This window comes from Dendrobates tinctorius, unplaced genomic scaffold (assembly GCF_039654945.1).
Source record: "Dendrobates tinctorius isolate UK_male_01 unplaced genomic scaffold, ASM3965494v1 ptg000012l, whole genome shotgun sequence".
Taxonomy (NCBI): domain Eukaryota; kingdom Metazoa; phylum Chordata; class Amphibia; order Anura; family Dendrobatidae; genus Dendrobates; species Dendrobates tinctorius.
The window spans coordinates 6,748,687-6,765,645 of NW_027361680.1; the positions used below are offsets into that span (position 1 = coordinate 6,748,687).

The 16,959-nt window shown below is 46.0% G+C and overlaps 1 protein-coding gene across 1 annotated transcript in view; it reads left to right on the forward strand.

The window, feature by feature from the left end:
• DDR2 (discoidin domain receptor tyrosine kinase 2) overlaps positions 1–16,959 on the forward strand; it is a 1,077,249-nt gene that overhangs the window by 867,468 nt on the left and 192,822 nt on the right. Inside the window, exon 13 of the mRNA XM_073557968.1 lies at positions 15,907–16,127. Within this exon, the coding sequence (XP_073414069.1) occupies positions 15,907–16,127 (221 nt within the window). The remainder of the gene's footprint in view (positions 1–15,906; positions 16,128–16,959) is intronic.

The window sequence follows — 16,959 nt, forward strand, 5'->3', positions numbered from 1 at the left end:
TTGATGTCTGATGAACTCCCTCTGCTGCTGAAGAGAGGTAGTGAAATTAATTGGGATGGGAAGAACCTGTCATCTGAACAGACGGAGTGTGATTGGACATCTGGAATTTCTGAGTGGATATAAGGCAGCTGACACCCTGCAGGGCTGCTGGTGATCCTTTCTGCTCTGAGCTCTTGCATCCAGCTTAGTTCCTGTCTACTAAAAGCTAAGTTTTTGCCCTGCTATTATTCCATGAGATTTTGTCTGGTTTCCTTAATGTTTGTATTCAGCCAGTCCTGGTTGGGACTGGCTGAATTCCATTTTTGTCTCTGATCAGTTGATCTCTTTGCTCTGTTTTCAGAATATACCTGAGTGCTGATATAGTGATTTTGAAGTCTAGCGACTTCAGGGCCTTTTTCCCTATCAGACGGTTGGGACATTTTTGGTAGGGTTTTTTGCGGATTGCAGCCAGCATCTTTTCTGTCCTGTCCTATCTAGTTAGTTGGGCCCCATCGTTTGTTCAGCCTGTCTTTCTGTCTGTGTTTGTGTTTTCATCTGTTTTTCACCGACAATACTTGTTGGGAGCTGTCTTGCTTTGGGGTCTGCTCTGGGGCAGTTTAGATTTCCCCTTTCCTTCTTTAGGCTTATGTAGTTCTCTGGCTGTGACGAGGGGTCTAGGGCACCGTAGGAACCCCCCACGGCTACTGTTAGTTGTGGAGTATAGGATCAGGGGTCTGCAATCCGATAGCTACCAACCTCTCTGGTTTTCTGGACTTAGCTTGTATTTTTGTTTCCTCCTCCTCCGGTGACTCATTCATAACAGAATCACCAGCCATACCGCAGATTCTAGGGTGCTCAATAGCAGGAAAGAATTAAAAAAAAAAAAAAAAAGTGTCAGAATTTTTTTTTTCTGGTGTATATTTTTTCCTCTATTTCTCTGAGGCCGTAGGGGGAATTTTTTCTCAATGGAGATTAAGCAATTGTCTGATCGTGTGGAGCAGCTTACTGCTGAAGTGCGGGGAATTTCCGCCTATCTTGCTCATTCACATGCTGCTGAACCAAAGATCCCTACTCCTGATGTGTTTTTTGGGGATCGGTCTAAATTTCTGAATTTTAAGAATAATTGTAAATTATTTTTTGCCTTGAAGCCTAGCTCAACGGGGAGCTCTGCGCAGCAGGTTAAAATTGTCATCTCTTTGCTGCGCGGCGATCCCCAGGATTGGGCGTTTTCTTTGAAACCTGATGATCCTATTCTGACTGATGTGAACGCATTTTTTCAGGCCTTGGGGTTGTTGTATGATGAACCTAATGCTATTGATCAGGCTGAAGAGGCCCTGTTGGCATTGAGCCAGGGTCAGGATTCTGCAGAGTTGTACTGTCAAAAATTCCTTACTATCTGGAATGATGGTGCCTTGGCAGCTCTCTTTCAGAAGCGTTTGTCAGAAACTGTAAAAGATACTATGGTGGGATTTCCTGTTCCCTCTGGTCTTGACGATTCTATGTCATTAGCCATTCAGGTTGATCGGCGTTTGCGTGAACGCAAAACTGCATGAGAGGTGTTGCCATCTGTTGAACAAATGTCTGAACCTATGCAATGTGATAGAGTTTTGTCTAGGGCGCAACGTCAGGAGTTCAGAAGGCGTAATAAGCTGTGTTTTTTCTGTGGAGATGCCTCTCATATTATTTCTGTCTGCCCTAAACGAGAGAAATGTTTTGCACACACATTTGCTGTGGGTGGTGTTCAACCTAAGTTTCTTCTGGCAATTACTCTGATCTGCTCCCTGTCCACATTTTCCGCTAAGGCTTTTGTGGATTCGGGAGCAGCTCTGAACCTGATGGACTTGGATTTTGCTAAACGTTGTGGGTTTCCTATGACACCTCTGCGGACGCCTATCCTTTTGAGGGGTATTGATGCTACTCCTTTGGCGAAGAATAAACCTCAGTTTTGGACCCCGGTGGTAATGCGGGTCGCCCCAGACAATCAAGAAAATTGCAGATTTCTGGTGTTGCATAATTTGCATGATACCATCGTTCTGGGGTTTCCCTGGTTGCAAATCTATAATCCAGTTTTGGATTGGAAATCTGTGTCTGTGGTGAGTTGGGGTTGTCGGTGTGCCCTTAGTGACGCTCCTATTTTCTCCACCTCTCCCCAGTCGCATGATGTTCCTGACTATTTGGCTGATTTCTATGATGTATTTAGTGAGAATGAGTCTGCGTCTTTGCCTCTTCATAGGAGTTATGGCTGTGCAATTGAGCTGAGCCCTGGATGTAAATTTCCCAAGGGTCGACTTTTCAATTTATCTGTACCCGAGCACGAGGCTATGCGATCCTATATTAAGGAGTCGTTGGAGAAGGGTCATATTAGACCATCCTCTTCACCCTTAGGTGCTGTTTTTTTTTGTGGCCAAGAAAGATGGTTCATTAAGGCCTTGTATTGACTATCGTTCCCTCAACAAAATTACTGTTAAATATCAGTATCCGTTACCCCTGATTTCTGATCTATTCTCCAGAGTTAAAGGTGCTTGCTGGTTTACCAAGCTTGACCTCAGGGGGGCGTATAATCTTATTCGCATTAAGCAGGGGGATGAATGGAAGACGGCGTTTAATACTCCGGAGGGACATTTTGAGTACCTGGTGATGCCTTTTGGGCTCACTAATGCCCCTTCTGTCTTCCAGTGCTTCATGAATGATATTTTCCGAGACTTTGTGGATAAATTTTTGATCATCTATCTGGATGATATTTTGATCTTTTCCAGGGATTGGGACTCTCATGTGGAACATGTTCGGACTGTGTTCCGGATTTTGAGGGAGAATTCCCTGTATGTCAAGGGATCGAAATGCCTTTTTGGTATACAGAGGATTTCATTTTTGGGATTTATTTTGTCTCCGTCAACTATTGAAATGGACCCGGCCAAGGTACAGGCCATTTATGATTGGGTTCAGCCCACTTCTTTGAAGGCCCTCCAGAAGTTTTTGGGTTTTGCTAATTTTTATCGTAAATTTATAGCTAATTTTTCTGGTATTGCCAAACCATTGACTGATTTGACTAAGAAGGGGGCTGATGTGCTGAATTGGTCTCCGGAGGCTGTTTCTTCCTTTCAGGAGCTGAAGCGCAGGTTCACTTCTGCTCCGGTTTTGCGGCAACCTGATGTCTCACTCCCGTTTCAGGTAGAGGTGGACGCTTCTGAGATTGGTGCCGGAGCTGTTTTGTCCCAAAAAGATCCTGTAACATCTAAAATTAATCCCTGTGCTTTCTTTTCCCGAAAGTTCTCCCCATCCGAACGTAACTATGATGTGGGGAATCGGGAACTGCTAGCCATGAAATGGGCATTTGAGGAGTGGAGACATTGGTTGGAGGGAGCTAAACATCAAGTAACGGTCCTTACTGACCACAAGAATTTGATTTACCTGGAGTCGGCCAAACGCTTGAATCCTAGACAGGCTAGGTGGGCCTTGTTTTTCACACGTTTTGATTTTGTGGTCTCTTTTCTTCCGGGCACTAAGAATGTCAAGGCAGACGCCCTCTCTAGGAGTTTCTTTGCTGATTCTCCTATTGTGACCAAGCCTGCTACCATCTTAGGTGAGGGGGTAGTTCTTTCTGCCATCTCGCCTGATTTGAGACGTGTTCTGGAAGAGTTTCAGGAGGACAAACCTGAGCGTTGTCCCATTGGAAAATTGTATGTTCCTGACCAGTGGAGGAAGAGAGTGATGTCTGAGGTTCATTGCTCCGCATTGGCTGGTCATCCAGGTATTTTTGGTACTAGAGATTTGGTGAGTCGGTCTTTTTGGTGGCCCGCCTTGTCTCGTGATGTCAGGAATTTTGTGCAGTCCTATGGGACTTGCTCCCGGTCTAAACCTTGTTCTCGCTCTAGTGGGTTGTTGATGCCTTTGCCTGTGCCCAGGAGGCCATGGACCCATATTTCAATGGATTTTATTTCTGATATGCCTGTCTCTCAGAGAATGACTGTTATTTGGGTGATTTGTGATAGATTCTCTAAGATGGTCCATCTTGTACCACTCCCTAAGTTGCCATCTTCCTCAGAGTTGGTGCCCTTGCACTGGATTCCTGAGAACATTGTATCTGACAGAGGAGTTCCGTTTGTTTCTAGATTTTGGAGGACTTTCTGTTACAAGCTGGGAATTCAGTTGTCCTTCTCCTCTGCGTTTCACCCTCAGACCAATGGGCAGATGGAGAGAACAAACCAGACTTTGGAGTCATATTTGAGATGTTTTATTTCTGCTGATCAGGATGATTGGGTTTCATTTTTGCCCTTGGACGAATTTGCTTTAAATAATAGAGCTAGTTCTGCCACTTTGATGTCACCTTTTTTTTGTAACTTTGGGTTTCATCCTCGATTCTCTTCAGGACAGGTGGAGTCTTCTGCCTGCCCAGGTGTTGACACTGTGGTGGAGAGAATGCACCAGATTTGGGACCAAGTTGTGGATAAGTTGTCTCTCTCCCAGGAAAAGGCCCAGCGGTTTTCCAACCGGCATAGGACCATTGGTCCCCGGTTTAAGGTGGGTGATATGGTTTGGTTGTCATCAAAGAATATCTCTATGAAGGTGGCTTCTCCAAAGTTTAAACCTAGATTTATTGGACCTTACAAGATTTTGGAGATTCTTAATCCGGTCTCTTTTCGATTGGCTCTTCCTGTTACATCCAAGATCCATAACGTGTTTCATAAGTCTCTGTTAAAGAGGTTTGATGAGCCAGTAGTTCCTGTGGTGGCACCTCCTGACCCTGTATTGGTTGAAAGTAATGTGGAATATGAGGTTGAAAAGATACTGGATTCTCGTCTGGCTAGACGGAGACTCCAGTACTTGGTTAAATGGAAGGGTTATGGCCAGGAGGATAATTCTTGGGTCCCTACATCCGATATTCATGCCGAAAGATTGGTTCGTGCTTTTCATCGGGCCCATCCTGATCACCCTGGTGACGTGGATGAGGGTTCGGTGACCCCTCCTCACGGGGGAGGTACTGTTGTGAGTTCATTCTCCCCTTCACCTTTGATGTCTGATGAACTCCCTCTGCTGGTGAAGAGAGGTAGTGAAATTGTTTGGGATGGGAAGAACCTGTCATCTGAACAGACAGAGTGTGATTGGACATCTGGAATTTCTGAGTGGATATAAGGCAGCCGACGCCCTGCAGGGCTGCTGGTGATCCTTTCTGCTCTGAGCTCTTGCATCCAGCTTAGTTCCTGTCTACTAAAAGCTAAGTTTTTGCCCTGCTATTATTCCATGAGATTTTGTCTGGTTTCCTTAGTGTTTGTACTGGCTGAATTCCATTTTTGTCTCTGATCAGTTGATCTCTTTTCTCTGTTTTCAGAATATATCTGAGTGCTGATATAGTGATTTTGAAGTCTAGCGACTTCAGGGCCTTTTTCCCTATCAGACGGTTGGGACATTTTTGGTAGGGTTTTTTGCGGATTGCAGCCAGCATCTTTTCTGTCCTGTCCTATCTAGTTAGTTGGGCCCCATCGTTTGCTCAGCCTGTCTTTCTGTCTGTGTTTGTGTTTTCATCTGTTTTTCACCGTCAGTACATGTTGGGGGCTGTCTATTGCTTTGGGGTCTGCTCTGGGGCAGTTTAGATTTCCCCTTTCCTTCTTTAGGCTTATGTAGTTCTCCGTCTGTGACGAGGGGTCTAGGGCACCGTAGGAACCCCCACGGCTACTGTTAGTTGTGGTGTATAGGATCAGGGGTCTGCAATCCGATAGCTACCAACCTCTCTGGTTTTCTGGACTTAGCTTGTATTTTTGTTTCCTCCTCCTCCGTTGACTCATTCATAATATCGCCCCTCTTGTACCTTGCAGCTATCTCTGTGTATGACTCATTGGCTACGTCCTGACTATCCTCCCTGTCTATGCCCCTTGGTAACTTTGTCTCGCAGTTACCCTGCTAGGAGTTCTCTTGCAGCTCCTAGCTCTCTGGAGTTTAGGCCATGCCCCTAGCAGTCACGTGCTTCAGGTCGTGCTGCTCTGAAGTACGCATCTACTCGGCTGCTGCCCGCTCCATAGGTATCTTTGAGCACAGTTCGCTTTACTCAGGACACACGCACTAGCTCAGCGAGCAAGTTCAGTGCGGTGTTCCTGACATTATAACTGACCTTGATTTTTTTTTTCTCTCTCCTCACTTCTGCAGCATGGATCCAATGTGTGCTTTATCTGAGCAGGTGAAATGCTTGACTCTGTCGCTGCAGAAGCTTAGTTTGGAACACCAAGCTCTGGCTCAGTCCCAACGGCGGGTTGAGGACTCAGTTCAGGGGGTGTTTTCCGCAGGCTTTAAGCAGGTGGGGAATAGAGATGTCATTTTAGTCCCACCCGAATCCCTGGTTAAATTGCCAGATAAGTTTTCTGGTAACAAAGCTGAATTCAGAGCATTTAAGGAGGGCTGTAAGCTCTTTTTCTCTTTGAGACCCCGCTCCTCTGGGGATGAGAAATAGAGGGTGGGAGTGGTTATGTCCCTGCTTAGGGGGTCCCCACAAGCCTTCGCATTTTCGCTTTCCTCTTCTGCCCCTGAGAAAATGTCTGTGGATGACATTTTGGTGTATTCCCCGGACAGCCAATCTCACTTGCAACATCTGCAGACAGTTCTCCAGAGACTCAGGGAGAACCAATTGTTCGCTAAATTGGAAAAATGTTCGTTTTTCGTTCAGGAACTGTCTTTTTTGGGATTGATTGTGTCCTGTGAGGGGTTTCGTATGGATCCTAAGAAGGTGCTGGCGATCGCTGACTGGGTTCAGCCTCGAGATCTCAAGGGTCTCCAGCGCTTCTTAGGATTTGCGAACTATTATCGGAGATTCATTAAAGGTTTCTCACAAGTGGTTAAACCACTCACGGATCTTACCCAGAAGAGCGCTGATGTAAAAAATTGGTCTGTACTCGCTAAGGAGTCCTTCTCAGCTATTAAGAAATGTTTCATGTCTGCCCTGGTGTTGGTACAACCAGACCTGTCCAAACCATTCATTGTGGAGGTGGATGCTTCTGAAGTGGGGGTGGGGGCTGTGCTGTCCCAGGGTCCAGCCACCATTACCAATCTCAGACCCTGTGCCTTCTCCAAGAAGTTCTCTTCAGCTGAGAGAAACTATGATGTAGGCAATAGAAAACTTCTTGCGGTCAAGCTGGCGTTTGAGAAATGGAGGCACTTTTTGGAAGGGGCGGCTAACCCTTTCATGGTTGTCACGGATCACAAAAATTTGGCATACCTTGAATCTGCTAAGAGGCTTACTCCTAGACAAGCCCGTTGGTCACTTTTTTTTTCACGATTTCAGTTCTCCATTACTTTTCGACTGGGGTCCAGAAATGTTAAAGCGGATGCCCTGTCCAGAAGTTTTGACCCAGTGTCTCCCCCTGAGCCGCCGTCCTCCATTCTTCCCCAAGGGGTGGTAGTGGCGGGGGTCTCATCTGAGTTGAAACAAGAAATTCTAAGGGCTCAGGCCCTAGCTCCGGCAACCAGGCCAGGGGATAAATTGTTTGTTCCAGATTTATTGCGGCCTAGACTTCTGCAGGAGTTTCATGAGTCTAGGCTGAGTGCTCATCCAGGTATCACGGCCACTAGAGAGGCAGTAGCCAGGGGTTTTTGGTGGCCTTCACTAAGGGCCGATGTCAAGAAATTTGTTTCTGCTTGTGGCGTGTGTGCCCGTTCCAAAAGCTCGCATAACCGGCCAGCTGGGGAACTCATACTTTTACCGGTTCCTGATAGGCCATGGACTCATCTTTCCATGGATTGTATTACCGGCCTTCCACCTTCCAGGGGCAATACCGTGATCTGGGTGGTGATGGATAGGTTTTCTAAACAGGCCCATTTCATTCCCTTGGCAGCATTACCCTCAGCAGAAACATTGTCAAGGTTGTTTGTGCAGCATGTGGTCCGATTGCATGGGGTACCCCTGAATGTTGTGTCTGACAGAGGTGTGCAGTTTGTGGCCAAATTTTGGAGGGCGTTCTGTATGAAATTGGGCATCTCACTCTCCTTCTCGTCGGCATATCACCCGGAGAGTAATGGTCAGACAGAAAGCACCAATCAATCCCTGGAACAAATTCTCTGGTGTCTTACCTCCGCCAAACAGGAGGTTTGGTGTGATGCGTTACCGTTGGCGGAATTCACTTTTAACAACCTGGTGAGTCAGTCCACCAACATGTCCCCATTCCTGATTAACTATGGGTTTAATCCGCATTTTGGGGAGTTTTCACCGGTGGATTCCGGTTGTCCAGGGGTAGAGGGGTCCGTTCAGTGGTTAAAAAACCTCTGGGCTGAAGTCCAGCGTAATATCTCTCGGGCCCAGGGGAGGTTCAAATATTTTGCTGACAAAAAGAGAGCCTCGGGAGACATGTTTCAAGTGGGAGAGAAAGTTTGGCTTTCCACACGTAACATCAACTTAAAGGTACCTTGAGCTAAGTTGGGACCAAAGTTCATTGGTCCGTACGAGATTATGGAGATAGTCAACCCAGTGGCATATAGGTTGCATCTCCCCGCCTCCTTAAAAATATCCAATGTGTTCCATAAATCTCTGTTGAAATCCGTAGGGTCTGTCAAAGAGGACTCCGAGCCTGTTGTTCCTCCAGTGCTGGTGGAGGGTCAATTGTAGTAAGAGGTCGGACATATTGTGGACTCTCGGCGGGTGCGCCGCACTTTGCAGTACCTGGTCCACTGGAAGGGATATGGGTCCCTGCTCGCTCTGTACATGCAGATCGCCTGGTTCGGGCTTTCCATGCCAAGTACCCAGGGAAGCCTAGGGTCCAGAGGCCCCCCATTGAGAGGGGGGTATTGTCATGATCCCAGTGCAGGTTTTGGAGCTGCACATCAGGGGTTAATGTCTGGAGCTCAGTGCAGGTTTTGACCTGCACACCTGGGGTTAATGATTGTGGCCTCTTTTTGGTTCTGGGAGAGCTTCTTAAACCCCTGGGAAGCTCCAATCCCTGTCAGTTATACTTTTGCTTTTGGCCGAGTGTGGTGACCTCTGTGTGCCTGTGCCTGTTCATTGTTATAGCTTGTTTATATGGTTCTGACCCGGTTCTGTTCCCCGTTTTGAGTTTGCCTGTTGATTCTGTACTGCGCTTCCCTCTCTGTGTATGACTCATTGCCTGTGATCTGACTACTCTCTGCTCGCCCCTCTTGTACCTTGCAGCTATCTCTGTGTATGACTCATTGGCTACATCCTGACTATCCTCCCTCTCTATGCCCCTTGGAAACTTTGTCTCACAGTTACCCTGCTAGGAGTTCTCTTGCAGCTCCTAGCTCTCTGGAATTTAGGCCACGCCCATAGCAGTCACATGCTTCAGGTCCTGCTGCTCTGAAGTACTCATCTACTCGGCTGCTGCCCGCTCCACAGGTATCTTTGAGCACAGTTCGCTTTACTCAGGACACACGCACTGGCTCAGTGAGCAAGTTCAGTGCGGTGTTCCTGACATAAAGAATGAGCAATGGAAAAAACAGATGGGTTAGTTCTGTGCTGGCATAGGAAAAAGAATGACGGATGCAATCTAAGTAGTAAGTAGATTATTTGTCAATGCGTTTGTCCTGATGAAGAAGCTATATGCTTCAAACTACATTGACGAATTAACCACTTACTATTTATGTTGGCAACTGTCATTCTTCCCACAACAGCGCAGAAGTAACCCATCTGTTTTTTCCACTGCCCAAGTTTCTAGCATTCCCCTCTGCCTGCCCACTCCACACTCATGGCTGTGTTAGTAATTTGTCCCAACACATTATCTGCACTGTCCAAATTGGGGCTCACAATCTAGATTTCCTATCAGTATGTTTTTCGAGTGTGGGAGGAAACCTGAGTACTCAGAGGAAACCCATGCAAACATGGGGAGAACATACAAACACCTTGCAAATATTGTCCTTGGTGGGATTTGAACCCAGGACCCCAGCGCTTCAAGGCTGCAGTGCTAACCACTGTGCCACCATACTGTCCATTATGCTAATAAAGTTAATATATGTCTTGCTGTATTATGTTTCTCCAGTGTAATCGGATCAGAATCATCCAAAATGATTCACTCTCTCTAGACATTGTGGGCCCTTGTAAATGTCAGTCATCCACGATGCTGATATTTGAATTCCAAGTTTGCACAACCCTGGTTAGTGTAGGAAATATCATGATGTCCTCACAGCTTCATATCTATGGTATGATGTCAACACAGCCCCCCATACATATTATGGCCCTCACAGCTCCCTATACATTGTATGATGTCCCACAGTCTCCTATATAGTAAAATGTTTGCACAGTACTTTATGTTGGCAGATATGCAACAGATACAGACTTGTGTGCAGGAGGAGTTTACAACTTTCTGACAGTAGATGGGGATCTTGTTACTGTAATATGCTTAGTTGAATGTAATGAATATACTTGTACTTTGGTTTCATTTTCTCTCTGGTAAAAGGTCCTTTCAGACTTCCTGTTAAACTATATTAAGAAGCTGATGCATGTACCTCATGTTCTGTGAAGATAAAAGTTGAATTACACCATATAATCTACTCTCACAAGTTTCTTCTATGACCAAACTATGCAACACTTTATATATGTAATGACAACCCCTTAGTCACCTACACATGGTATGATGTCTACCACAACTTCTTACATATAGGGTGATGATCCCACAGTCCGCTATACAGTACATGGTATGACATTCCTATGACCCCATATATATGGCTTGAAGCCCCCACAGGCCTCTTATACTTGTTATGATATCCCCCAATACCCTCCATATTCACACACCACTTGCTCCTATTCTGTTCTTTTTCCTCTTCCTTCTTTTTCACTGCTAGTCATGTGACATGAGACTGTCGCATGACACAACGTTCCTGGCAGGACCTTCTGACTTTACACAGATTAAACAGTGGAGAAAGGAGCTTTGGACTCCCTGTTATACAGTTCAATTTAGCTGTATTCACTTTCTAAGAGCTGATTATATATGTTAATCAAATCGGCTGTTGTATGCCAAGACTGCATTGCAGTGTACCACAGTGTGTAGGTAATGGGAGGCTGAAAGAAGCTCACTACGCAAGTGTTGTAATTGTTTATAACACTTGGCAGTAGAAGCAAAGGAGTCAGGAGGAGGGTCTGGCAGAGAATGGGCATGACATCAATTGTCAATTGACATTAATTATGTTCTACTGTGTTAATTCTGATCTCACTGCAGAGTTGTCACAAGGCAGTTGTGGGGAAACAGGAGATGTGGAACCAGAGCCCCAGAAATGCCCCTCTGGCTAAAGGGGAGCCCTGACTCTCCTTAACTTGGGGGTACACTTGATGGTAGTGAGGCCCAAGTCCCGACCTGTCCCTACCTCCTGTTTAGCCCTGAGCTAAACACCTAACCCCCTCCCCAGGAGGTGAGACAAGGAATAAAGTGAACTGCACCAATAACACGAAAGGAAATATAAAACAGACACCACGGGGTTAAAGCAACTAAAAACAAAAACTTAGCTTTATCTGCTGCCAATGCTCCCAGTAGCAGAGTAACTAAACTTGTAGTAACACCAGCGGCCACCGGAGGGAAAAACTAATATTAACCCCCGATGGCCTGAAAGGAAAAACATTTATATCAGAGAATCCGGACTCTGACTCAGATCCAAAAATGGATCGTGACAGTACCCCTCCTTCAATGAGGGGCCTCTGGACCCTCAACACTGCACCTCGCCAGAAAACCATCTACGGTGAGGACGCCTAGATCCACCAGAGTTCACCTCAGCAACCACCTGACCTGCAGGTTTATGGCAAACGTGGGCAAATGAGAGTGGCAACGTATGCTCCGGTGGCACCACAAATCTCCAGAGCGCTGACCTGGGTGATGAGTTGTATAAGGGCATTATTGGGGTTAGCTCTAGCTGGTAAGTCCCCGGGCTGAGGATTGCCGACACCCGATATGGCCTGATCACCCGGGAATTCCATACCCCAGCAGCAAATCTCCACTGGATGTTTCTGGTGGACAGCCATACGTACTCATTTACACACAGGTCGGACCTGAACGTTTTTTGCCATGCACATGTCTGCCACAAGATGGTGAACTCTTCACAGCACCGACAACAGAGGCGTCCCCCTGTGTCATCACACTCACACCCCCACAATGCTCAGAAAGAGTCACCACCCTCCTCTGACCCCTCCTCCTAAGAGGACTCCGACACCCTAGGTTAGCATGTGGTAAGGGTAGAGACTTGCCCCTACTTCCTGGCAGCACCTCTGCTATCCCCACTGGAGAAGGGGATGGTTGTAGTATGACGGCAGAGACAGTAGCCCCCAGGCAGCAGCCCTCACACGACTGACCCCAGCCAACTACTTCCTTAGACCGCAAATTTATTACCGGGTTGTGATTTTTCAACCACGGAAGGCCTAAAACAATAGGTGCTGGCATTCCCTCCAAGACGTAGTATGACAGGGACTCTTCATGATGAGTCCCTATACGCAGATGTATGTTATCTACGACTTGTGTCAACCTCCCCTGGCTAAGTGGGACAAAGTCAATGGCCTGGACACTTAGGGGTTTGGCTAACGTCCTACACCTCAGGCCATGGGTCCGGGCAAAGTGAGCATCCACCAGATTGACTCCTGCTCCACTGTTCACAAGCTTCGGTAGACCCTCAGTCTCCCCGCCAAGCACCACTTCCGCAGACAGGTAACACTGAGGGTAAGAAATAGAGGAAATGTACACTCCCTGGTCGCCTCCCTCCACACGACCAAGGGGACAAGGCTTCTTAGCTGGTACCAAAGATTTGGCGCCAGCTGGGCAGACCCTGAAAAAATGGCCAGTCTGCCCACAGCAAAAACATGCCCCAAACCACGATGAACCGCAGGCAACACCGCTGGGGAACCAACTCCTCCCACCTGCCTGGACTCGTCCGCCTGCACCAGTAAGTCCTCCTCCCTAGCAAGGACTACCAGGGGCATATTCACCAAAGCTGCAAAAAACTTGTCCACCGACCGTAGAGATGGTGAATCGGCCGGCAGGGAGAAGGCCCAGAATAGGGGATCACCTTTAAGGAGGGATATGATGAATCCCACCCGCTGTTCCTCACTCCCTAAAGAACGAGGGCAAAGCCTGAATTGTAGCTTGCAGGCCTCCTGAAAAAAACAAAAAATTATCTCTCCCTCCAGAAAACCTGTCTGGGAGAGATAACTTGGGTTCTGGTTGAGCCTGAACCTGAGCTGAGGCCTTGAACCCCACCAACTGCTGCAGCTGCTGCTCCATCACACCATGCAGCACCCCACGCTCCTCAGTGAGGGTCTTCAGCAATTGGAGACAAGGCTGCATTAGGGCCATGGCTCACCAGAAAAAATGGGTAATAAATTGGCAGTCTAGGGATGTAGTCGGCTGGGGTCAGTCGTGTGAGGGCTGCTGCCTACTCCCACTTCCCTTTATAAGGCCCCCTGGTGCTACAGATCACTGTTGGTAATACTGGTCATTTGCTAAACAACCTTGGTGAAGACTGGACCTACCTGGTGCAGAGGGGGTTCAGCTAATCTGGAGCAGTGGTGTTGCTGCTGGATGCTGATCGGGTGCCTTACTCTGCTGCTTGGAGCATTGGCAGCAGATAAAGCTAAGTTTTTGTTTTTGGTTGCTTTAACCCCGTGGTGTCTGTTTTATCTTTCCTTTGGTTTGCGATGCAGTTCACTTTATTCCCTGTCTTACCTCCTGGGGAGGGTGTTGGGGGTTTAGCTCAGGGCTTAACAGGAGATAGGGACAGGTCGGGGACTTGGGCCTCACTACCATCAAGTGTACCCCCAAGTTAAGGAAAGTCAGGGCACCTCCTTAGCCTGAGGGGCAGTTCTGGGGCCCAGGTTTCTCGTCCTCTGTTTTCCCACTACTGCTCCGTGACAAGAGCTATCCATATACCTAATTTGCGCATCTGTCTGTGCGCAATGAGTCATCCACAGCTCAACAGTAACTTAGGTATCCATAGTTACTACCACTAGCAGCTAACTGACTATATGCGTCGGCGTACCCATGGATACCTAAGTACTGTAAGGCCCTGGATAGGAGTTAAGTGACATATCTAATAAGGAGAGGAGCTCTTCCTGGGGACGAGTTAAGGCATAAGCCTTTTTTGAACGTTAGCCTGTGAGGCAACACTGTGAGGCAACATTGGGAGGCAACACTCAAGCAACAGTGTGAGGCCACATTGCAAAGATGGATCAAATTGATTGCGGTGCTGCACGTAGAGAAGAAAATCGCATACAGATGCGTAACCTGCGTCTTAATGAAACAAGACAAATGAAATTGTCGAAGAACTGCTGATGCAGCCCGACAGAGGGTGGCCAGAGCAAGAGAAACAAATTAAGTAGCTGAATAACGTAGAACATCTAATGCTGCACGACAACGAGCAACACGCAATGCACAAAGTGATACACAAATTTCACAAAGATGAGAACAAGATAGAAGACGTTTTCCAAAATGCAAGAGCCACTCAACAGCGGCAAGTTACATTTGCCACTAGAGGGCTTGTTAATCAAATTGATGAGACACGTATTGAAGAGCACTATGCTGGCAAACTGAGATTTCGATGTCAGTTCTGCCAATCTAAAAATTTCCAAGACGAAATGGGGCAGGACAAAACATTCCCTTCCTGCTGCAAGATAGGGCGCATCCAATTATGTCCCATTCGTATGGATGATCAATTAGTCAAGTTGATGAAAGGAGAGCATCAGCACTTCAAGAACTTTATGGCTAATATAAGGCAATACAATAGCTCTCTTGCTTTGGCATCAATGGGAGCATCATAGCGCCACCTCCTGGGCATGGTCCATACTGTTTTTGAATTCATGGACAAATTTACCACAGAACTACCCATTGCATCCCGCTGTGGGTAGTACTCCCAAGTATGCCCAGATTTATATCTTGGACAGTGAAGAAGCATTAAGTACAAGAAGTCAAGCAAATAAAAAGTGCCTCCCAGCACTACTATCATCTCTTGGAGAGAAAATGAAAGCAATTAACCCACTCACAAGAGCCTTCACAATGATGAGGGAATTTGAAAGAGAAGAAGAGAGGATTGCTGAATTAGACAATCGTGATCCACTCAAAATAACAATGTCAATTATAAATTACTACAATGATGACCAGAGGCGCTACAATGCACCAAGGTGCAATGAAGTAGCTATAATTTATCAAAATGCATTGGGTGAACCCCCATTTAATAGGGACATCAGAGTTCACCTGAAAAGTGAAAACAAACAGTTCAAATCAGCTTTCTTCACAGAAAGTGTGATGCAATGACATATCCACTTCTATTTCCATATGGAGACAGTGGATGGACAATAAATTTGACAACTCCAATTGCCCTAATTGTGCAACATCAAGGAATTGGTGACATTCATCTACCATCCATACCAGTGGATCAAGATTGACAAGAAAAAATCACCCTGTTGCAGTACTATGCATACAGGCTTGCCATTCTTGATGAGTTCAATCTTCTTTTAAATCATGGGAAGTTGACGCAACAATTTATCGCTGACAGCTACGTCAAAATTGAATCCAAGGGGATACACTAGGTATTTATGTTTGCTGTTAGTCTGCACAAACGCCAGTCTGGTGCGTGGTTACACCCCATTGTGAGGTCAGTCTGGTGCGTGGTTACACCCCATTGCGTGGTTCGTAATCCCATTGCGCGCCTGATGGGCGCTCAATCACTCATATTTAATTATGAGAACAAAGTGTCAGTCATTATATGTCTCACACTTGTAATGCCCCCTTTCATTTAAAATAAGCTCTGGAGGCAGACTGCCAGGGAAAGCTGTGTCTGGCCTATAGATCTTAACTGCTCATTTGCACGTACAAAAAATGTGAATTTCTCTGGGATAAGATATCGAGTCACAGATATTCAGTGACTATTATTTATATGCCCATATAGATTTCTTAAGACAAATTCCTTTTAAAGTAATAATATAATAATAGTTTGATGTATATTTTACATTTACTTTTATTTTTTCAGGATGTTCTCCTGGAAAACTAGCTCTCCCTACAAATGTTGATGGTGTTCCACACTATGCTGAGGCTGAAATAGTAAATTTGCAAGGAGTCACTGGTGGCAATACTTATTCTGTTCCAGCACTCACTATGGATCTCCTATCTGGTAAAGAAGTGGCAGTGGAAGAATTTCCAAGAAAGCACTTGACTTTCAAAGAAAAACTTGGAGAAGGTCAGTTTGGAGAGGTCAGTATTAATTTGTTCATATACCATATATATATAATTTAAATAAGGTGCACCTAGATAGCTATGACTAGAACCAGGCTATGTGTTCGCTGGTCATTCAGCTGGGAGAACTGAGTGGGTTGTGTTGGCGCTGTAGAGAGACTACACAGGCTGTGTGAACCAAACTGCAAGTATCTCTAGTTACTATGTACAATAGCTGTTTTGTGTGAATGAACTGAGACTAGCTCAGCCGTGTCTGAGTAGCCAGGGTCTATATTATTTAGTTAGTGCCTGGACAACGTTAGGGATTTTATGTTTTAGTTTTGTTTTCGGTACTATGCAACCAGTGGAAATAAACACTATTCCGTATGTGATATAAAAAACCCTGAGGCTTCATGTTTCAAGCAGCAATATGAGAGTGTGAAACCATAAAATCTATACTATTTATATATATTTTATAATCACAATTTTCAAATCTTAATCATTATTATTATTTATTTATATATCACCATTGATTCCATGGTGCTGTACATGAGAAGGGGTTACATATAAATTACAGATATCAGTTACAGTAAGCAAACTAACAATCACAGACTGATACAGAGGGGAGATGACCCCTCCCTTGTGGGCTTACATTCTACAGGATGGAGGGTAAGGAGACAGTAGGTTGGGGGTTGCAGCAGCTCCGGTGTTGGTGAGGCAGTAGCTCCAGTAGTGGTGAGAAGACAGTGGGGTCATTGCAGGCTGTAAATTTTCTAGAAAAGGTGGGTTTCAGGTTCCGTCTGAAGGATCCGAATGTGGTTGATAGTCGAACGTGTTGGGCACAGAATTCCAGAGGATGGGGGATATTCGG